General features: G+C 49.2%; 2 protein-coding genes across 12 annotated transcripts in view; one reads left to right on the plus strand and one right to left on the minus strand.

Annotated features, from left to right (window-relative positions):
- The window catches only part of Tmem217 (transmembrane protein 217), a 17343-nt gene extending 5845 nt beyond the window's left edge, over positions 1 to 11498 (minus strand). For 2 of the 6 annotated variants that reach the window (XM_033766425.1, XM_010638843.1), the window contains exons 1-2: positions 10584 to 10660; positions 9627 to 9773 (exon numbers count right to left, since the gene is read on the minus strand). Coding sequence is in view for 1 of the 6 variants with exons in the window: in XM_033766424.1 (XP_033622315.1) it covers positions 10584 to 10790 (207 nt within the window). In the remaining 5 variants the exon portion in view is untranslated. Of the gene's footprint in view, positions 1 to 1455; positions 1652 to 9626; positions 9774 to 10583; positions 10888 to 11036 lie in introns of those variants that run through there. The other 4 variants (XM_010638844.1, XM_010638842.3, XM_033766424.1 and 1 more) reach the window with 4 other exon arrangements.
- The window catches only part of Tbc1d22b (TBC1 domain family member 22B), a 46519-nt gene continuing 34649 nt past the window's right edge, over positions 10789 to 22658 (plus strand). For 4 of the 6 annotated variants that reach the window (XM_010638835.3, XM_010638838.2, XM_033766422.1 and 1 more), the window contains exons 1-2: positions 10789 to 10994; positions 17225 to 17281. In XM_010638835.3, coding sequence (XP_010637137.1) covers positions 10939 to 10994; positions 17225 to 17281 — 113 coding nt within the window. In that variant the 5' untranslated portion in view covers positions 10789 to 10938. Of the gene's footprint in view, positions 10995 to 11510; positions 11570 to 17224; positions 17282 to 22658 lie in introns of those variants that run through there. The other 2 variants (XM_010638836.2, XM_010638837.3) reach the window with 2 other exon arrangements.

The following is a 22658-nucleotide window of genomic DNA, read 5'->3' on the forward strand; positions in this document are numbered from 1 at the left end:
TTTTTTTTTTTTATTTTAAGGGGGGGAGGCTGAGTCGGCTCACGTTATTATTTATTTATTTAATATTTTTATTTAAAAATAAAATTTTTATTTTTTATCGGTACATTTTAGGTATACAATACAGTTACGTAATTTTGAGACAAGTTCTCTCTGGTTGCTCAGTTGCCCAGGTTGGGCTCGAACTTTTTTTTTTGGTACCAGGGATTGAACTCAGGTCTTTGTGCTTGCAAAGCAGGAGCTGGAACCACTGAGCTAAATCCCTGGCCTTGGGCTCGAACTTTTTATTATTTATTTATTTATTTATTTTGGGGTACTGGAGATTGAACTCAGGACCTTGCTCTTGCAAGGTAGGCTCTGGCACCACTGAACTAAATCCGCAGCACCTTGGGCTCAAACTTTTGATCCTCCTGCCTCAGCCTCCCAGAGGGCTGGGATTATAGGTGTGCACCAGTACACCTAGCTAAGAATAGAATTTGGGCTGGGGATTTAGCTCAGAGTTGCCACCACCTGCCTCACAAGTGCAAGGTCCTGAGTTCGATCCCCAGTATAAAAAAAAAAGTAAATAAAAGGGAGTCATGCATAGAACAAGAAGGCTATATCATGATCCTAGCATTATGGTAAACCTAACTGTGAGTATACATGATATGATGTAATACACTAAAATAAGTCAAAGACAACATTTACCTCAGCAAATTGCTGCAAAGATTGAGAGAGTTAATATATTTTACACACTCACAACAGTTCCTAGCATAGAGTAAGAGCTGTACCGTGTGCTATTGATGTCTCCATTTTTATTTTATGCCAAGGGGTAACTACTACTTATTATGCAAGTAAAGCTAGTATTTATTAAGCTGTGTGGCAGCAGACATCATTATGTTTCCTACACAATGCCTATTTCCTCTTCTTTGTTAATAGCAAGCTGTTTGTTTTTTTATTTTTTATTTTTGTACCGGGGATCGAACTCGGGACCTTGAGCTTTAGAGGAAGGCGGTGGAAACACTGAGATAAATCCCCAGCCCAGTTTTTGTTTCTTTGAGACAGGGTCTCACTATGCAGTTCAGGCTGGCCTTGAATTTGCAGTGATCTTCCTGCCTCAGCCTCAGCCTCAGCCTCCCTGGTGCTGGGAGTGCAGTCGTGTACCACAAGTCTGGCTCTTCTTTCAACTTTTCGGATCAATACTACACACTCATCCACATAATCTAGATCTCTGCCTGGAGAGCCCAGCTTTTCCAAAACAATAGTCCTTTGACTCTCCGGGGAGGAAGAGATGAGTGAGGCTTGAACTCACAAAGAGAAAGTGCCGGTCGAGCTTTGGTGTTGAGTCAGCCACAGCAGGAAAACCAGCCCCAGCCCTACTTGGAATCAAGGTCATTCTGACAATAAGTCACCCTGCTAGATTGCTTCTGGGGGCCTCGGAGGGGCCCTCCCTGCAGTTGGCCTGTTCTCACTCCTCACCTTGCCTGCCTCATGCCCATCCAGATCCGCACAGAGGCTTCAGAGCCCTAAGGTGACTTCTGCAATCATAGCTGACCCCAGCTATGGCACCAGGGTCCTCACCTGGCACCAGGCATGGGCCAGGAAGTTGTCCGCCCTGTCTGGCTCTCTGAGGAAGTAAGACGAAGGATTTACACCCACTTGTCCCAAAGGAGCCCTGTTAACAAGAAAGAAAGTGGCTAAAAACGTCTACCATAGAGATGTTGTTGTATTTATCATCTCTTCTTCTCCTTTAACAGGCAGGGAGTGCCTGATTGCTTCCTCCGGAGAAAGTGTTTAGATACACATTTTGTTGGCTAGAACCAAGTTGGTATTTCCCAGCCTCCCTTGCAGCTGAGCTGGGCCATGTGATGCATTTCCCAGCCTCCCTTGCAGCTGAGTTTGACCACATGAACAATTTCTGAGACTGGATCTAGAGGGGCAGAAATGGAGGCAAGCATCTGGTGTTGGGGATAAAGTCACATACTCCTGTGCCCTCATCTCAGTGGCTCCTGCAATGTGGATGTCGGGGGAGCCATCTTGGGCCTCCGTGACCATCTTGGACCATTCCATTCCTGGATGATGCAGCAAGAGAGGGAAGGAGCCGGAGATTTCACAGGGCAGAGCCGCCACACCTGCGCAGGCTTCCACAGGAAGAGGGTGGAGAGGACACTTCTGTCACATTTCCAGCGTTGTTATTTCACATGCTCACTTCTACCAAGCCGGTGTGCTGAAGTCTTCCCTACCTTGGCCTCTCCCTCAACCCTGTGTTTTTCTCTAATGTCCCTCCATGGAGCAAGCCGCAGACCCAACGCGTGGCTGGCTTCGGCAGATGAAGCGTCGGAGGCTGAGCCGGCTGTTGGCTGCCCTCGGACAGACTCCGCCGGGAGACTTCAGGCTGCCTTGCTTGGTTCCCTGCTCTGGTCGTCGGGCAGAGCAGCCCTGACCCATCCGTCCTCCCAGCAGAGAGAACGAGCCCAGCCTTCTCTGCTTGAGTAACGTTTTCTGAAATCCCCCCGACCCAGGTGATGGAGGGTGAGCCTGGGGCCGGGCAGGGAAAGCCAGAGACGGCGGCCCTGGAGAGAAGAGCTGACAGACAGTTTTACCGGAACGCTGCCGCGCTGGTTTACCTATTACCATCTATGGCTGCTTCTGTCACACAGCCGCGGAGGTCATGCGGCCTGCGAAGGCTGAAAGACCTACAATCGCAGCCTTAATAGAAGGGTTGGCTTATTGTGCATGATGTATTTAACATCCCGTGACAAAACGACTACCGGTAGAGGTATGGCCCAGTGGATGTCCACATTCATTGCTATAGAACTAGCAGTCGATGCTATGGTCAAATATTGGCGCCCTCTCAAAAAATTAATATGCTAGCCAGGCATGATGGTGCACACCTGTAATTCTAGCACTCAGGAGGCTGAGGCAGGAGAGGCACTGAGTTCAAGGTCAGCCTGAATTATAGACTGAGACCCTGTCTCAAAAACAGACAAATAAACCCCCAAACAAAACAAAACAAAAAAATTAATGCATCCAAGCCTAAGCACCAATGAGCTGGTGTTAGAGGAGGCCAGGGCTTCAGGAGGTCGCTGGGTCACTGGATTAGTACCCAGGTAAAGGAGTCCCCAGGGACCTGCCGCGTCTCTCCCCGCATGTGAGGGCACTGCGGACAACATCATGCACCTAAGGATGTGACCTGGTGGCCACACAAGACTTCAAATCTGCCAGTACCTAGACCATGGACTTTCCAGCCTGTGGAACTGTGAGACGTACAATGTTGTTTGTAAGGTAGTAATCTATGGTATTTTGTTATAGCAGCCCAAATGGGTTAACGGAATTGACAAGCTATAGCGTGTGTGTGTGTGTGTGTGTGTGTGTGTGTGTGTCTGTGTCTGTTTGTATTAGCCCAGGCTGGCCTCATACTCATGGCAATCCTCCTGCCTCAGCCTCCTGAGGCCTGGGATTCCAGGTGTGTGCCACCATGCCTGGCAACAAACTGTAATTTGAAAAAGGCTGCGCTAGAGAAAATTTTGCGCAAGATGGTGTGTAGAATGCTGACTGGTTGAGCACTGTTCAAAATAAGAGCGACGGGAAGCCAGAATGAATGGTGCATCGTCAACAAAACGAGTAAGCTGGAGCCCCATTAACAGCCTGCCGAGTGGAAAGGGCCAGTTGCTAAAGCATATGTACAGCGCAGTGCTCTTTAGAAAGTTTCAAAACATGCAACGCATGTTGTTTACAGATACACACATATGCAGTGAGGAGTCTGTGACACGCGTCGGAAGCGGAGTCCCCAACTCAGGGTTGCAGCTTCCCTGGAGGGAGGGAGGGGACAGGGAGCAGAGCGGGACACGAGGGGTGCAACCGTTCCTCAAGTGTTTGCTTCTTAATCTTTTTCGTGTTGGTGCCGGCTCACTCCACAAAACATTGGGTTTTGGCGTGGTGTTTTCGTACACACATAGAATATATCTTCATCTTTTTCAACATGTTATCTGTCCTTTAATTTTCACCGCAGGGATCGGCAAACTGTCCAACACGTGAGCGCAATCTGGTGTGCTGTTTTTGTACGGTGTTTGGTTTGGTTGAGACAGGGTCTCGCAGTGTAATTTAGGCTAAACTCACAGCAATCCTCCTGCCTCAGCCTCCCAAGTGCTGGGATCACAGATGTGCACCACCACCCGTCTTGCCCCTGGATTTTGTTTGTTTTTTGATCACAGGCATGTGTCACCACACCGGCTTCTTGCACGCCCCTCCTTTGCCATTCTGAGTCCATTAGTGGCCTTGCTGGAAGCCCAAAGCCTTTGTATTTTTTAACCTCTGCGTTGTTTTCCCTCCTTTTAAAAAATCTCCCCCTGGGGGCCGGGGATTTAGCTCAGCTTCGGTGGCCTGCCTTGCAAGGACCCGAGTTCAATCCCTGGTACCAAAAAAAGAAAAAAAAAAAAATCTCCGCTTTGGAGATCCCACTCTGAAATGACCTTTTATTCTTCAGGTCTTCCTTCCTGTCTGGGCTCTGGCTTCCCTTTCCGAACTCTTTCCCTAAGAGTTGGGATCTGCCCACCTCTTTCAAGTGTATATTCAGCCTCCCCCTACACGTCTCCTTCCTTTAAGGCCGCTTTGCCCATGCTAAGTTGTTTTACCCCTCTCTGAGTGAAGGAGAAACTCTGCAGACCACACCGAGAGTACAGAACAATCAAACCCAGGAGAGAAAAATCCAGGATCACAGACCAGCACGAAGGGAGGTTGCAGACCAGCCGTGCGGGGTCACCGAGTCGCTAGCTACACACGCAGAGTTTTGGGCCCCGCCCTAGACCTGACTCCCGCTGAGACTTTTTTTAAAAAATTGAATTTATTGGTACATTCTAGGTATACGGTACAGTTACATTCATTACTGGGATCCTGTACCTTTACATGACAGGTCTTGGTTTGCATTTTTGCCCCTTGTCCCTGCCCTCCCTTCACCCCCTCCTCCCCTCCCCGCCTACAAACACTTTAATTCCATTTTTATATTTTCTCATATTTTTTTCCCTTTCCTTTATTCCCCTTCCCCTACCCTTCTCACTATCCCTACACCTTTAGTCCTTTTCTTCCTATTTCACATTGGTAATTATCCCGTTAGGATCTTGAGTACTATTTTAGTTTTTCACACCAGAGAAACTATTTGGTATTTACACATGTGTAACTTATTTATTTCACTTAGGAGTATATCCTCAAAGTGTATCCATTTACCTATGTTTTGTTTTTGTTTTGTTGCTTTTTTGAGACAGGGTCTCACTGTGTAATTGAGACTGACCTGGAACTCACTATGTAGCCCAGGCTGGTCTAGAACTCACAGTGATCCTCCTGCCTCAGCCTCGAGAGTGCTGGGATTACAGGCGTGCGCCACCACACCCGGCTTACCTATGAATGAATCTACTTTCTCATTCCTCATGGCTGAGTAATATTCCATTTTATAGAAAAACCACATCTTCTTTATCCAGTTTCCAACTGATGGGCAAATGGGCTGTTTCCAAGTTTTAGCTATTGCAAACTGTGCTGCTATATACATAGGTGCGCATATATCTCTGTGATATGATTCTTTTAATTCTTTTGAAAAGATACCCAGCAGAGGGATGGCTGGGTCAAATGGAACCTCTAGTCCCAGCTCTTTGAGGTATCTCCATATTGATTTCCACAGTGGTCACACCAGTCTGCACTCCCACCAACAATGGAGAAGGGTTCCTTTCTCCCCACAACGCTGCCAACATTTGCTATTGTGTGATATCTTGATAGCAGCCATTCTTTGTGGGGTGAGGTGGAATCTCAGTGTTGTTTTCATCTGCATCTCTCGAATGACCAGTGATGTGGAACATTTTTCATCTATTTACTTGCTGCTTTTACTTCTTTGTCTGAGAAATGTCTGTTCATTTCAGATGCCCATTTTTGAATCGGGTCTTTATATTTGGGGGGCTGGTTGTTTTGAGCTCTTTATATATTCTAGATAATAGTCCTTTGTCTGAGGAGCATCTGGTAAAAATTTTTCCCACATTGTAGGTTGTCTCTTAGCTCTGTTGATGGTTTCTTTTGCACTGCAGAAGCTTTTTAATAAGACGAGATCCCAGTTGTTGATTCTTTCTGCTAGTTCCCGTGCTACTGAGGATTTGTTCATAAAGTCTTTTCCTATGCCAATGTCTTCCAGAGTTCTGCCTAACTTATCTTCCAGCAAGTTTAGTGTTTCTGTTTTTATATTTAGATCTTTAATCCACTTGGATTTTAATTTAGTGCATGGTGAGAGATAAGGGTCTAGTTTCAATCTGTGGCAGGTTGAGAACCAGTTTTTCCAACACCATTTATTAAAGAGGCTATCTTTCCTCCAGTGAGGACAGTCAGCTCCTTTGTCAAAGATGAGGTAGCTGAGACTTTGAATGCAATCTTTGGGGGCTCTGCAGGTACACTGCCCCCTGGGTCAGTAAGCCACTGTGACAAAGGTCTTTTACCAGAAGGGCTCTGTGGACCCCTACAGAGCTTCAAATCAGCGATTTGGTCAAAGTTTGGTGAGAGCTCTCACCCTTCTGGTGAGCAAGCCTGATCCACTGATTGGGTGGGGGGTGCAGGTGCATTCTGGGTAGCCCTTTTCCCAGGCACAGGTGCATTCTGGGGAAGCTGCCCCAGGGCTTGGAAAAGAAACTCTAGCCAGGCGTGGAGGTACACACTTGTAATACCAGTGACACAGGGGAAAACTAACTCCCAACCTGCTAGATGTCGGATACGCCAAGTTTGTGTCCCCTCCCCCGAAATCCAAGACTGAGTTTTAAGGAACAATGGAGGCTAAGAGTAGCAAAGATTTCCTGAGAGACAGGAAGGGACCGGAAGTGGGCTGCCATTGAGGTCACTTCTCTATGAATATTTTATAGAGCAAATTCATGAATAATCAGTCAGATTACAAGTATGGGTGCTTAGCTAATACTGGTCCAATAGGGAAGGAAGCAGGTCCCTAGCAAGGGTACATGGAAAAAGCAAAAGCATTTTTGGGAAGGGATGGCTCTCGATGCTCCGGTCACCCACTGAGTGACTGAAGTCTGTGTGGACTTTGCCTGACCAGAAGATACCAATGAAGGCATAATTTCAAATTGTGGCTCATCCCTTGGGGAGGCATAGAGGCCTGGTCATTCCATCTTTATCTTGAGGCCTGGCCTTTGACAGATGCGCCTCCAGCCACAGTCCTGATGTGTTCTCGTCCTCTGCACTGGCTCCCTCGAGGGCCCAGTCCTGCTTGACTACCTAGAATATTTCTGCTTAACTTAGCTGCCTGTAATACCAGCACTCTAGGAAGCTGAGGTAGGAGGATTGCAAGTTTGAGCCCAGCTCCTGGGAAACATAGTGACTTAGGGAGGCCCTGTCTTAATGAATGAATAAAAAAGGCTGAAGAAGTTGCTCAGTGTAGAAATCCTTGGTTCAATCCCCAGTACTTGCAAACAAACAAAAATCCTTACTCTTTGTTTTAGTTTTCTCTCATTGCTGAGGCAAAATATTTGACATCCAAAAGTTTTTTTTTTTTTTTTTTTTTGTACCGGGGTTCGAACTCCAGATTTTGTACTTGTGAGGCAGGCTGAGGAACCACTAAACTAAATCCCCAGCCCCTGACATACAAAAGTAAAGGGGAAAAGTTTACTGAGCTCAGTTTGTAGAGGTTTCAGTTCATAATTGGCTGGCTCCAAGGTAGGGTGGCGTGGTTGACAGGCATCGTAGAGGAGAAATAGTTCATGGCAGGCAGAAGGCAGCAAAGCAAGCAAGAGAGGAGACAGGCCTCTTTCCGTCCCTTATATTGTATCCAGGCTACCAGGAGAAGGGTGGTGCCAAACCAGTCAGTGGACTGATTTAGTAATCACCCACCCTTAACCCTAGCACCCTGCATCCTAGTCAAACACACACTCTAGATTTAGTGACCTCCAAGGAAGTCCCACCTATGACTGCATGAGGTTTTGGGGGGACATGGAGACACAAGCCGGAATACTCTTTTTCAAGAGATAGAGACTATTTATCAATCAAGAGAATAGGCAAGCATTAGAACCTTTGGTAAAGTACACACATCCTATAGGGGTTAGGAAATGGGATCTTTCCTAACCAAGATGTGTATGAATGACACAGACAACAGAAGACAAGAACTGTTTATGGTCTTCATTCACCCACTCGGTAAATATTTATTGAGTATCTACTACATGCTGGGCTCTATTTTAGGTGCAAGGAACAGAACAAACCAAGTCCCTATCCTAGCGCAGTTTCCGCTCTCAGGGACAGAGATGGAGCAAACTGGGACACAGTGTGGTGTGTGTGATGCAGCTGTAAAGAAAAATAAAGTGTGGGAGCTTGCTCTTGAAAGTAGGGGGTTAGGGTGGCCTCCCCAAGGTGAGGATAGGTGGACGCAAGTAAGCCAAGCACAGAATCTGCAGGGAGAGAATTCCAAGCAGACACAGTGGCTCATGCAAAGGCCTCATTAGGACAGGTGTTTGGAGTGTTCAAGGAATGGGGCAAAGCCTGAAGAGTGTGGTTGGAGATTCAGCAAGAGTGCATACATGAGCAGAGACTGGAGAGGTGAGTAGAACCACACCACGTAAGTTGTGTTGTTTTTGTTTTTGTTTTTTTGAGACAGAGTCTTGCTAGGTAGCCCAGGTTCGCTTCCAACTCTCTGAGAACCTCCTGCCTCAGCTTCCCAAGTGCTTGACTCACCATGCCTGGCTTCAGGAGTGTTTCTAAAGCAAAGTGAGCAAGTGGAAAGTGACAAGTGTCTGCCACATGGCCAAGTGTCAGGAGCGCACACAGAGGAAGACAATTCAGATGGCCTACGAAACAGGGAGCTCACCGAGGACTGGGATCGAGATGTCAAAGCAAATGATTCCTTCAAGACTGCAGCTTTTCTTTCTTTCTTTCTTTCTTTCTTTCTTTCTTTCTTTCTTTCTTTCTTTCTTTCTTAAGCTTTTCTCTCTTTCTTTCTTTCTTTCTTTCTTTCTTTCTTTCTTTCTTTCTTTCTTTCTTTCTTTCCTTCCTTCTTTCTTTCTTTTTCTTTCTTTCCTCTCTCTCTCTCTCTCTCTGCCTCCCTCCCTCCACCCTCTCTCTCTCGCTCTCTCTCTCTCTCTCTCTCTCTCTCTCTCGCTCTCTCTCTTTTGTGCCAGAGACCAAACTCAGGACCTTGCACTTGCAAGGCAGGGGCGGTGCCCCTAAGCTAAACCCCCAGCCCAAAACTCCAGCTTTTCCAAAGTCCAAAAGCCCTGGCGATCCAGAATAAAGACAAAAATATCCGTTTCAAAACGACTTCAGGACACCTCTCTGAAGGATCAGGAGGGAGGGCTGGCCACTGTGTCCCACAGAAAAGAAGAATCGGACAGGTAAAATGATGGCGAGGACAGAGGGACTTTCGTCAGATTGGTTAAATGACCACGAAGAAGAGGAGGTGAAAGTCTGTGAAAGCACGAGAGACTCAGAGCAAAAATGGCCCCCTTCCTACAGTCCTGTAATTCTGAAACTGGGGGACAAGAGGAGCTTGAAAATGGGGGTAAAGTCCATTTAGAAAGATACACTGGAGAGCAAATCAAAGAACCCTTCTTTAGACAGGACAACATTAAATATTTCCTAGTATGTGGAAGGACACGGGATGGGGTGGAGGACAATCGGCCTCTTACCTCCTCTGTCCTTTGTTGGGACAGGAACAAGTCTGGACCATCGAGTGCTGTCCCTCTCACCAGATCATCGCAGAATACAACCACAGAAACCAAGAATCACTGACAAGACTTCAGTGGATTCAAAATGCCAATAGATAAGGTCGCATTCTGAGTCAAAATTGGGTGGAAAGTAAATTCGAAAGTGAAAGATTTATAATAAACTAATAAGGGCAATTAAGGATATGGGGACAGATACATCCTTAACTTTGTGATTTATCCCATAGATATATACTATGTCCTCCAAAAAAAAAAAACAAAACATAGCTGGACATGGTGGCCCGCAGCTATAATCCCAGCACTATGGAGGCTGAGGCAGGAGGATTGCCATAAGTTCCAGGCCAGCCTGAACTACATGTCAAGACCCTGTCTCAAAAAACAACAAAAAATAAATAAATAAATAAATCAACAAAACACACAAGAAATGATAGGTGGGAATCTGAATTGGTCAGAAAAAAATAAGAACATTTTCTAAACACTATTTGTCAGTATCCGGGTTCTCATAGCCAGAAAGTAGATAAAAACAGGAATGTCGTCGTCTGAATTTAACACACAACCCAAATCCTCTGCTCTTACCAATCCCAGCCAAAGGTGAGGGAGAATCCAATGAACCAACTGTTAAACGTTGAACAGTTACCACCTTTGGTCTATGGGAGCTGTACCGATCTTCCCTGGCGGAAAAAAAAACCTTAAAATTGAGATCTTACTGGAAAGAGGATAGGGAAGGTGATAACCAGCGTGTTATTTTAACATCGAGATGTTAACAGTGGGCCACAGTTACCATAAAAACCCATACTTTTAGTCAAAGATATATGGAGATAACGATATTATTCTCTCCTTCCAAAAAATATTACAGCCAGAAACCTCAGTTACCACAGAGAACAGTCTCTGTCTTTTTTCCCCGTAGGTCCCCTTCTTTACCTGTTTTTTCCGTCCTGGTGGAGGAACTTTAAGCCCCGCCTCCAGCCCACCCAAGCTCCGCCTTCCTGGTCCACCTGTGCGCCCAGCCCCTGACGTTGCCGTTGGGGCTTCAGCGGCCTGCAGGATTCCGCCTCCTGATTGGTCGGCCCGTCCCCTGCCTGTGGGGCCCACCAATGGCAGCGGCGCTGGGTGGGGGGGTGCCCACATCCAAGATGGCGCCCCCAGGAGCTTGGAGCGGGTGACCGGCGGCGGGGAAGCGGCCTGGGCTGGCCCTCAGATTGAGGGGTCGTGGGGGCCTCTCTCCGGGCACCCCACCCCCTCGGCTCGACTACCACGCCTTCCCCGGGCCAGAGCCATGGCCGCCGAGAACAGCAAGCAGTTTTGGAAGAGGAGCGCCAAGCTGCCGGGGAGGTGAGCTCGGGACGCCGAGAAGGCGAGGGGCTTGGACCGAACCTTCACGGGTCCGGATCCTTAAATCCTGCGGGCCTGGGGCGCCTCCGAGGCCGGAAGACTGGTCTGAGAGAACCCGCGCTGCGGGCGCTGGGGTTTCCGGGCGGCGTCTGGGCAGCTGTCACGCACAGGGGAGCGGGACTGCTCGGTGTGGGGTGCAGACCGGGTCTGAGGGCGGAGGTCCCCGGGACTGGCCTCGGCGGAGAGGTGGGCGAAGACAGGCGTCAGGGCCCGCGGGGTCTGGGCAGGAGCCCGGGCCCGCCCCAGACCTGCTCCCCGCTTTAGACAGCGCTCGTCCTCCGGGGTCCCCACCCAGCACAGGTGGTTGCCTGGCGCCCGGGGTCAGCGCGCCGGAATCTCAGCCGGGACTCGGGGTGCGGTGACGGCTCAGGCGCTGCCTGCGGGGTTGTGAGCAGAGAAAGTGACAACAGTCCTCCAGCCGGATCTTACTTCAGCTCAAGTTGGCCCTTTCCCATTGGGAATTCTTACAGGATGACCACAGAATCCTTGGACGTTGTTGGATTTGGCCACCCACTGTAAGCACTTTCTCTCCTGCTCTTTTTGTGCCAATGCACCGGATTCTTCGTTCTTCAGCTGGAGAGCGGAGCCTCTACTTTACTCCCCTTACGTTGACACTCCGAGCAGCGTCCAGCCTCAGTGTGCCGTTGGTACAGTTTCATTTTGTTTTGAGCAGACTCCTGAGAAGTAAAAGGAGGGTGTTTCAGTCATGAATTTCAGATTTACGCCAGCTGCACACTACTTAGCCATAGAATTCACATCTGGTTAGGTCTGCACGTGCCACTTTCCTCATCGGTTAAGGTCTTCTGGGATAATCCTTTGACCTTGTGCTTTTCTTTTTTTAATTGAGAGAGAAACAAAGGTCAGTACAGGCCTTGTGACCCTTGTTTTGTCTGAGATTGTATAAGACATACGGAACATAGGGTGGGAATCAGCTTTTAGTAAAACATATTAAAATAAAAGGGGTAGCAGGCCTGTAATCTCAGCACTCAGGAGGCTGAGACAGGAGGATCACCGTAAGTGTGAGGCCAGCCTGGTCTAACAGTGAGGTCCAGGCCAGCCAGAACTACATAGTGAGACCCCGTCTCACAAAACTTAACAGGAAAGGGGAGCACAGAGATAGCACGGATGAAAGTGCTGAGGAATTACAGTGTTAACATAAGTGCTAAAGATGTTCTGTGTTTTCAGATAAGCACCACTTCCTGGCCTCTGATTCATTTTCCTTCCTGGTCTACTGAGCCCTCTAGTTGGGTTAACTGCTCTGTCTCTCCGGGGTTTTCCATAGAGAGAGCATGAAGTTTGGCAGCCTGAGATCGTAATCATAATCAGTGGGGAAACCATTCTGGCAGGAAGCCGTGTGGGAGATGTGAGGCATGGCGCATCCTCTGTGCCTTTCTTCTTATTTATTTTTTTAACATGGTCTCGCCATGCAGTCCAGGCTGGCCTTGAACTCACTATGTAGCCCAGGCTGGCCTCCAACTTGCCACAATCCTCCTGCCTCAGCCTCCAGAGATCACAGGTGTGCGCCACACACCCAGCTTCATCTGTGCCTTCTGACTGCTGGCTGTATTTTCTGTCTTTGGTTTTCTGTATTTCTTCTCCTGGACTACAGAAGAAATACAGCACTACTTCTGTGGGATAGGGAAAGGTTCTTTTTCTTCAAGTTCTTGTCTTTCTTTTTCATTTTGCTTGGCTCTCTTTCCTGTGTGACCAAAGACAAAGAACTGACTTAATCTCTCTAGACCTCAGTTTCCTCATCTATAAAGTAAGGAATAAGTGTTTTCCTCAGAGTTACTGTCAGGACAAAATGAAATACCAACTGGTAAAGAACCTAGGCAAGTGTTTGTTTCACACAATTATGGTTGCTCAATAAATCGTAATTATTAAGATTACTGTTTATTAGAACAAGTAAACATTTAAAAAACTGTATCTCAGATCCTTACCCAGATATGAGTTGACTCATTCATTCTTATGGTGTTAAAGTACAATCACAATTCATAATAGTTTTTATTACCTTGCTTGTTGAAAAGAAATACTGTTCAGCTGTCTGCTTTTAGCAGGGAAACCCCAGGAGCTCCTGGCTATGAGAAAACACTGGCGTCCTTGTAGCTAGAAAGCTGCTTTGGTTTAAACAAAATGTTGAGCCGTTCATGGTGGTGCATGCCTGTAATCCCAGCACTCGGGAGGCTGAGGCAGGAGGATCGCTGTGAGTCTGAGACCAGCCTGGGCTACATAGTGAGTTCCAGGTCAGTCTCAACTATATAGTGAGACCCTGTCTCCAAAAAACAAAAACAAAAACAAAAACCTGGAGGGGGAAAAAAAAAAAAGAAAATGTTGACTTTTTTTTTTTAAAGAATAGAACTTTTGCACCTGGAGTCTCAGTCTTAGAGAAGAAAAACTTTCTTCTTCATAGGGAAATGAAAAAATGTCCCCTAGGTTCAGGGCAGCCTAGAAGTGAAACTCATTTTCTTTGCAAACTGAAAGGTATAAAATCAAAAGTGAAGGCAGGCTACTTTCTTTGATTGTGATCCAGCAACCAAAGTGACAACCAAAAAGAATTTTATTAAATAGCCAAGTTCAGAATGAATCATTCTTTTAAAAAATAACAACATTAGGGCCAGGGACGTAGCTCAGCGGCTCTGTGCCTGCCTGGCAAGCACAAGCTCCTGAGTTTGATTCCCCGGTACTGAAAAAAAAATTTTTTTTTTGAAAAAGAATGATGTTAGCTGGGCTTGGTGATGTATACCTGTAATCCCGGAACTTGGAAGGCTGAGGCAGGAGGATTGCTGCTAGTGAAAGGCCAGCCTGTGGTTCATAGTGAGTTCAGGACCAGCCTGAACTACAGAGTGAGAGCCTGTTTGAAAACAACAAAAAAGGGCTGGGGATGTCACTCAGTGGGAAGACCGTCTCCAGTACTACCACTCCCCAAAAAGTTATTGATCACACACACACACACACACACACACACGATTAAAGGGTGCAATTCAGCGGTCTTTAATACACTCATCTGAAGTATAGATGGTGTTGTCTGACCATCCCACTAAGGTCAGAACATTTCTACTGTGACAAACAATCCTGTATACTTATTAGCAGCTGTTTCCCGTGATGTCCTCCCTCCAGAGCCTGGCAACTACTAATCTGCTCTCCGTTCCTACGGATTTGCCTCCGTGAACATCTCACATTAGTGGAGGGACACGAGGACTTTTGTGACTGGCTTCTGGTCCTAACCATGTTTTTCAGGCTCACCCGCACTGAAGTGTGTGCCGGTGCTTTATTTCCTTCTATGGCGGGGAGTTCGCTGCGTGGAGACACCACGTTTTTTGTTGTTATTTTGTTTCATTTTGTTTTTATTTTTTCAGACGGGATCTTGCTGTGTAGTTCAGGGTGGCCTTGAACTCACCATGTAGCCTCCTGTCTCAGCCTCCCGCGCGCTGGGATTCCAGGTGTGCCCCACCAGGCCTGGCTCACCACGCTTTGTTTGTAGTCATCGGCTGATGGACGTTTGGGTGGTTTCCACTTTTGACTACTATGAATAGCGCTTCTGCGGACATTCATAGGACTGCTTTTGTGTGGACGTGTTTTCTTTTGAGTATATGCAGAACTGAGATGGGTGAGTCTCTGGAAAGAGAGATCTAAAGTTCTACCCGTTATTTGTAAGAGCCCCATGCAGCCAGGCGTGGTGGCGCACGCCTGGAATCACAGCACTTGGGAGGCTGAGGCAGGAGGATCACTGCTAGTCTAAGGCCAGCCTCCAAAATAAACAAGTCGCTTTTTCCAAACAACAACAAAACCGAATGAGCCCCTTGTACTTAGAACAGAACGGCCATCCTGTTGGTGTGGGAGGATAGGAGTCAGCCTGTACCATCGTGGGTGAGAATGCAGACCTGGCCCTGGTGGCCTGGCTTCTGCCCGCGCTGCCACAGTCTTCCCAGCTGTGACTGTGGGGAAGCGAAGCCCTGGGTGCCTCTGCTAGCCTCCGACCCCTAGGAGGACTTCACGGGGCGATGCACAGCAGGGTGGGGACGTGCGTCGCCTTGGAGATGGTGGTGACTGGAGAGGCCCCGACTTCGCGTCTTCCCCAGCTGGACTGGAAGGCTTTGGTCGTGCGTCTGGAGCCCCAGTGTGAGCTGGGCCGTGGGTCCCATCGTTACCAGGCAGCGGGTTAGGGAAACAGGAAGGAGGTGAGCAGGGCGGCCGTCTGCCGGCGTCAGCAGTGCCTAGCTTAGGGCTTTGAACAGCCCACTTCCCAGCTTCCAGTCCAGCAGGCCTGGACGCCAGAGAAGTCGAGTTTCGAATGATGCCCCACGGGTGGCAGCGCCTGCAGGTCTCAGGCTGCGCCCGGAGTGCAGAGCAAGGTCCCAAGTCAGAGGGAGAGGAACCCAGCCCCATCCCCGGGCCCTGAACTGGATACTGCGCCCGGTGGTCACCACTTTCAGGTTACGGCCTTCCGCCTTCGGGTCGGGTCAGGGCGGTTGCGGTGGTGTCTTCAGTGGAGAAGCCAAGATAGAAAGAAGGAGGGAAAGGTATGCTAGGGCTTCAACCTATGACTTCTTTCCCCTCCTTCCTTCCTTTCCTTCTTTCTTTCTGTTTCTCTCTTTCCTTCCTTCATCTGTCGTGGTATTGTACTGAGGATGGAATCCAGGCCCTTTGTGCCGGGCTACATCCCAGCCTTTTTTTTACTTTCTATTTTGAAACAAGGTCTTGGTGAGTTGGCTCAAACTTGGGACCCTCTTGCTTCAGCCTCCTGAGTGCTGGGATGACAGGTGAGCACCACCATGCCCGGCCTAATGTTTTATTTATTTGTTTGGATACCAGAGATGGAACTCAGGACCTTACACTTACCAGGCAGGTGCCGTGCCCCTGAGCTACATCCCCGGCCTACTCTAATGTTTTATTTTCAAGCTAGACATTGGACACCTTCCTGAGTGTTCCTTCTAGTATTATCCAAATCTAGTGTATTTTTTACAAAAATGCACTATTATTAAAACTGTATAGGTTATTAAAATATATATAGGGCCAGGGATTATTAAAAATGGGGAGGTGGAGCAGCCCGGGCACCAGCTCTTTCCTGTCTTCATTTGGCCTTCGCCATCATTCGGCCTCTCCTCCTCTAACTCCCCACCTGTCCCTTTTGAGGTGCGGTAAATGATTCATCAGACAGAGTAGTCCAGGTGCAGAACCATCATGGTTTAGTGCAAGAAAATGCTAACAGATTCTCCATGGGCTCCGATCCCCCTGCCGAGGACCATTCCTGTCTTCGCCCTTCTGCCGGGCCCGCAGATCGGGCTGACATCTGTAAGAAACAGTTGACTGGGACGCGGGGATCCCCTTCCTGGGGGCTGTATGGCCACCGCCCAGAAGCGGTGTGACCCATTAGGTCTGCTTTCTCTCTGCTTGGTTACTGGCAGGGGCGAACCCCTTCCGGAGATCCACGGAGTCTCTCTTATTTTCCTGGCCGCTCACCTAACCTAACTGGTCTTTTGAGATCTCCCTGCAGCATTTATCCCCAGATTTTATGTTTTATTAAGAAGCCAGGCATAGTGGTGCCCCCCGGGAGGCTGAGGCAGGAAGATCGCTGAAAGTTCAAGGCCCCCTTGGGCTGTTTCAAATTAAAAGAAAAGAAGGCTTGTGGACTTGGAGAGTTGTGTACTCACCTGAGTGTATCTGTAAATGCTACAATGTAAATCATTGACCCTTGGGGGTTATTTTGGTTATTTGGCTTTAATTTTTGTTTTGTCTGAACCTTCAGCTCTCTAAGCCAGACCTTCCTGGTGTTCTTGGTACTCCTTCTTTCCTCGTGTTTTCCTTCTGCCTAGGAAACCCCTTGAACACATTAAAGTAGCATTGCTCTTGTCTCCCTGGTGGCCCCACGTAGAGGTTAGTTTACGATCAGGAGAGCCTTCCAGGAGGGTTTGCAGCCGGGTGGGAGGGGCCTCGTGCGCAGAGTTCAGGGAGCCCGGCTGTGCCACAGTCGCCTGAGCGGGGGCTATGACGGGCACACTGGCGTTCAGCTGCAGACTGTGCCGCTCTCGCAGGACAGGATGCTCCGCATTATACCAGAGGGGCCATGCGAGAGCTTTTCCATGTTGTGGCCAGGTTTGTGACACAGGTAGCCTTCAGCCAGCGCGTTCAGCTTCCTGACAACTTGCTTCTTTCTTTTCTCTTGCTTTTAGTATCCAGCCTGTGTATGGAGCACAACACCCTCCTTTGGACCCTCGACTCAGCAAAAAGTAAGTCAGGGCATTTCCCTTCCTTCCACCAGTTTTTTCTATCACCCTGCACTGTTTCTGCCTTAGTCTGGACCAGAAGGTGCACAGTCATCTTACTTCCAGATGGTCCAGTACTAACTTGGAAAGCTCTCATTAAAGTTTTTATTTTCTTTTCCCCCCTCTGGTTTTTGTTTTGTTTGGTGGTATTGAGGATTAAACCTAGGGCTGCATCCTCTGCCCTTAAAAAAAATTTTTTTTTATCTTAAGCACAGTCTCGTTAAAACACTCAGTTGCCCAAGCTGGGCCTGAACTTGGAACCCTCCTGCCCCAGCCTCCAGAGTGCTGGTATGTGCCACCAAACCTGACTTGAAAAGGTCCTTTTGGCTTAAATATTGTCCCTGAAACCAGATGATGCTGATTTCCTCCCCGTCTTCCAGCTGGGTGCCAGGTTTCTGGGGCTTGTTGCTTCTGGACAGGATAGGAGCAGGACTGTCCTCTCCCACATTTCCATGCTGAGAAGCAGGGTGGACAGAGCAGTGGTGGCCCGCGCTCTGCAGCCCGCTTTCCCTGACACAAGAAAGCCCAGGCCACATGCACACTTAGAAGCTTCTTGGAAGCTTTTTCTTTGGTAAGACTCAGTTGTTTTCAAACACAGCAGTGAGTGTGGTTGGACCAAGCCGTGAGGGTGTGCATCCGTCCCCAGTGTCACTGCAGCCCACCTTTCTCTCGTGGGCCATCTTCAGCCATCTCGACTGTACATGAGGAGGTCGGTCACCTTCCCAGAGTTTCTGTGGGTGTGCTTTCTATTGTTTTTTCTTGAGACAGGGTCTCGCTGTGTAGCTCAGGCTGGCCACAAACAGCAATCCTCCTGCCTCAGCCTTCCCCCAAGTGGTGGGATTGCAGGTGTGCACCACCACGCCTGGCCAGGAGTTTATTTTTTAAGGCAGTTTTAGATTCGCAGTTAAACTGTACCTCACGCATTTTCTAGTTGTGCTCGATACATGTGTGGTTAACATGTGAATCGCTATCCACCGTGTAAGCCGCTGGTGTCTTTCCGTGGGCCAGGGTCACCATACCTGTCCACAACTGAGTTTCCCACCTCCTGTGTCCAGCGCACACCTTCAGGGGTGCCACACGTCCTCCGTAGCCAGGGCAGCTTCCCAGAACTGGTTTCCTCCCATTCGTGATGTGGCACAGGAGAGCAGCAGCCGTACTTGCTGGAGTAGTCGCCGCTGAGCTTTGCAGAGGGGAGGAATCTGTCCCTGAATCGATTGCTTCTTTCACGAACGTGGGGTTTGGTGTCAACGTCCCTCAAAGTCTGCCACGCGGGCAACACCTGGGTGTGTGCCGGGCCATTTTACAGTTCCAGATGCTGCCGTAAAGCGTTACGGCCCTTCTCTCAGTGCCTTTGTTGGACGTTTTTATCGCTTCCTCTGCTATCAGTCCACTTGGGGCTGTGCTAATTACTGTGCAGCTGATCCCTGTCACAGCGGAGGGCTGGACACCAGGGCCTCGATTACCCAACTGAATAGGCGCTGTAAGTCACTTGCTGTCTGTGTATCCTGACTTCAGTTTGCCAGGTTATTACCATTCGAGAGCGTACCACCTGCAATAATTTTTGTCACTCCAATAAAACTGGTCTCACTGTTGAGCAGCCCTCTTGGCTGCTCGCTGGCAGATAGGCTTCTTTGTTTTTTTGTGGTACCAGAAATCGAACTCAGGACTTTGTGCTTGCCAGGCAGGCATGGTGCCTAGGCTAATTTTTTGGAGGGGGTACTGGGGATTGAACCGGGTCTTTGCGCTTGCAAGGCAGGTGGTGGAACCACTGAGCTAAATCCCCGGCCCTAGGCTTCCTGATTGATATGAAGTATGACAGTCTCACTTCCAAGTTAGAAAACTAAGTCACACGAAGCCACACTAGTTACTGAGTAACTGGATCTACTTGAACATTGCTGACTTTCTCCACTTGCTTCACGTCACTTAGCCGGGCATGGTGGCGCACGCCTGCAATTCCAACACTCGGGAGGCTGAGGCAGGAGGATCGTCAAGTGTTTGAGGCCACCCTGGGCTACACAGTGAGTTCACAGCAAGTGTTACTCCATAGTGAGTAACAAATTAAATGGTATGAAGCATTTTTCTAAAATCAGTAAGAGTTTAGTTTCATCAAATTATGGAATGATTGTTTTTTCCCAGTACTAGGGTTGAACCCAGGGCCTGTTTACTGTGGTACGTCCCCTGCCCTTTGTGTTTAGTTTTGATTTGAGACAGGGTCTTGCTAAATCCTTACATTGGCCAGGCCGGGCTCCCGTTGCTGTCCTCCTGCCTCAGCCTCCCACAACAAGGAGTAGCGACCAGAGTCGCGCCCTCCTGGAGGGACTGAACGCCTGGGTTCCCAATTAGTATAACCCGTGGCCACTCTTTGAGGACTTGTTGGAACACGCAGTGTATTTCCTTTCTGAGTTACAGTCACCCAGACTCCCCACTTTCTCTGCCACTCTTCAGCTCCAGGGCCTTGGGCCAATCGCTAACCTCCTAGTTAGAACTGGAAGGCCTCGCCCGCAGCGCCCCAGCCTGAGCCCCCCCCATTTGCTGCTCTGTGCTGAGCTCCAGGAGGGGAGAGGAGACTGGATGGTTCTCTCCTGAGCGCCCACCCTGCACGGGCTCCCGCCCACCCTGCGGCTTCTGGGTCTGACGCTCAGCGCGGTGCCCGAGGAGCAAGCTGTGCCGCCGCCTGGGGTGCTACTGGAAGGCCTCGCCCGCAGCGCCCCAGCCTGAGCCCCCCCCATTTGCTGCTCTGTGCTGAGCTCCAGGAGGGGAGAGGAGACTGGATGGTTCTCTCCTGAGCGCCCACCCTGCACGGGCTCCCGCCCACCCTGCGGCTTCTGGGTCTGACGCTCAGCGCGGTGCCCGAGGAGCAAGCTGTGCCGCCGCCTGGGGTGCTCTGAGGAGGCCCAGGGCTGGGGCTCCGCGCCTGCCTGTGTGCCTGCCTGTCTCTGCTGCCTCTTGACAGGACGACACCGATGAACGTGGGGAGGCTGAAGGCCGCACAAACCCTGTCCTTGGTCTGTAGATTTGCGTGGTGACTCAGTATCTTCTCTTTGTCTTTATTCTTTGCTCTCCTTCTCTCTGTTTCTGTGAACTTGGCCTGGGGGCCCCAGACTCTCCTGCCTCAGCCTCTGGAGAGGCCGTGTTCATTAGCTACTCCCCCTCCCTTTCCATCTTGCGGGTGGTTCTTACCACCTTGTTCTTTTTTGGACCCCTCACCCTTTGTAGGTGATGCTTACCCCTTCCTCCCTGCAGCCTCTTTCCTCCGGACAGAGCTGACTGGTCTCTGGGTTCTCTGGATGTGGCAGGTGTCCCTAGAATATTTCCTGGCGGTCTCGGAATGGTCTGTGTTGAGTCTCGTATCTTTCCCCCTCAGAGAATGACAGCCCGCTCCTCGCCTTCCTCTCCCTTGGGTCGGGATGTGTCATTCCAGGCTCTATCTGTGAGTCTTCATTTGAGTAAATTCCATTTTTTCCTTGGGCTGGAGATAGAACCCAGGGCCTTCACCTTGTGCTGCATCTCCAGCTGTCTTAGATTGGAGCCAAGGTCTCCCTTAGTTGCCCAGGCTGAGCTTAAACTTGCTGTCCTCCTGCATCGTCCCTGAGTGTTGGGGTCTCAGGCAGGGCCACTACGCTGGCTGTAGTTCTTAATCTACTTCAGTTATGTTGATCCATCATCCGCTTCGAAAATGTAACGAAGCTGGGCGTGGTGGGACACACCTGTAATCTCAGTCCTCGGGAGGCTGAGGCAGGAGGATCGCTGTGAGTTCCAGGCCAGCCAGGGCTACGTAGTGAGTTCAAGGCCAGCTTGGACTGCATAGTGAGACCCTGTGTCAAAAAAACACACATTAAAAAAAAGTGAAATATTCACATACATAAAAAAGTATAAAGAAAAATATATCCAACACCCTTGTGTCCACCGCTCTGCTGATCAACTGCTTCTTTGCTCTTGCTGTTGTGGGACTGAACCCAGGACTGCAGCGCTCTCCGCCCGGTCACGCCCCAGCCCTGAAAGTCAGCCTCCTGGTTCCTGCCTGCTGTGTGCTCTCTTGTTTGTGGTAGTGGGGATGGACCTCGGGTCCTTGCGCGTGCGAGGCAGGCGGCGGAACCACTGAGCAAATTCCGGCCCCATCACTTGCTCTTGGTGCCTGCACGGCCGCCAGGAGAACATAAACATAAACCGCGCTTCCTGCCCAGCTGATGGGCGAGCTGTGAGCGTCCGGTCCAGGCCAGGGGAAGGGGGGGCCCTCTGTCTGCAGAGCCGCGCTTCGCGTCTTAGCCCACGGGGAGTTTACTCCGGAGATGTCTGCTCTGTCTTCTTGCCTCAGTTTTCTCTTCTTAGATCTCCCGTGTGCTTCTGTTGTCCCTTCAGTAGGCGCGTGAGTCCTCCTACTCCAGGGCATCGAGGAAGGCCAACACCAGTTGCTGAAGTCCTAGTTACTGACGTCACTGTCGTTGTAGGAGACGTGGCCCGGGCAGAGAAGTACAAGAATGAGGTTAAGTGTCCCCATAACCTGCGGCTCAGAGAGAAGCCCTGCTGACATTTTCACGCCATTTCTTCGGGTCCTTTCTGTGCCCATCCTTTTTGTAAACGTGTAATGCCTATTATAGGAAATGTGTAGGAACCCTATTCTTCTGTTGACTTTATTGAGATGGTTTTCAGTGTTGCTCAGTACCCTTTCGATAGGATTTGTTAAAACGTGATTAGTATCTGTTGGCAGCGCGGCATGTGGTGGTCGTTTTGGGACTCAGTAGCTGCCTGGAGTGGAGCTGGGTTCGAGTCCCTGTGTTTCCCTCTCCCTTTCTCCCCTCCATCCCCTTCCTCTTCTCTGAGAATCTGCCTTCTTGTTTCCTACCACTTCTCCCTGATTTTGTCCATTCATGTGTTTATATTTTACATTTCTCGTGTAAGAGGAGCCATGCATTTTAAGTATTAGCGTTAAGTATTTAACTTTCTGCGTCTGATTTACTTGGCGGCAGCCTCAGGTTCCCTCCACTGGCTTACGGAAAACAAGACTGCATTCTTCTTTATGGCCGAGTAATATTCCATGGTGTGGACAGCCCATTTTCTCTACCCGTTCGTCTGTTGACAGGTATAGAGGCTGTTTCCTGAGCTTAGCCGCCATAAACACTTGGTGTGGCCGAGTCGCCATAGTCCACTGTCTTTAGATCTTCCGGAATATACCCAGAGTGACTCAGCTGCACCAAACAAAATTCAACACTCCTTGTGATAGCTATAATTTATCTAATCATTTCTAATGTCTACATGTTTGTTTTGTCTATAATTTTTAACCAAAATAGGTGAGAGTAGTTGTTTTTGTTTGTTTTTTTTTTTTTTTTTTTTTTTTTTTTTT

This window comes from Fukomys damarensis, unplaced genomic scaffold, assembly GCF_012274545.1.
Source record: "Fukomys damarensis isolate Sample0158 unplaced genomic scaffold, DMR_v1.0_HiC HiC_scaffold_20, whole genome shotgun sequence".
Taxonomy (NCBI): Eukaryota; Metazoa; Chordata; class Mammalia; order Rodentia; family Bathyergidae; genus Fukomys; species Fukomys damarensis.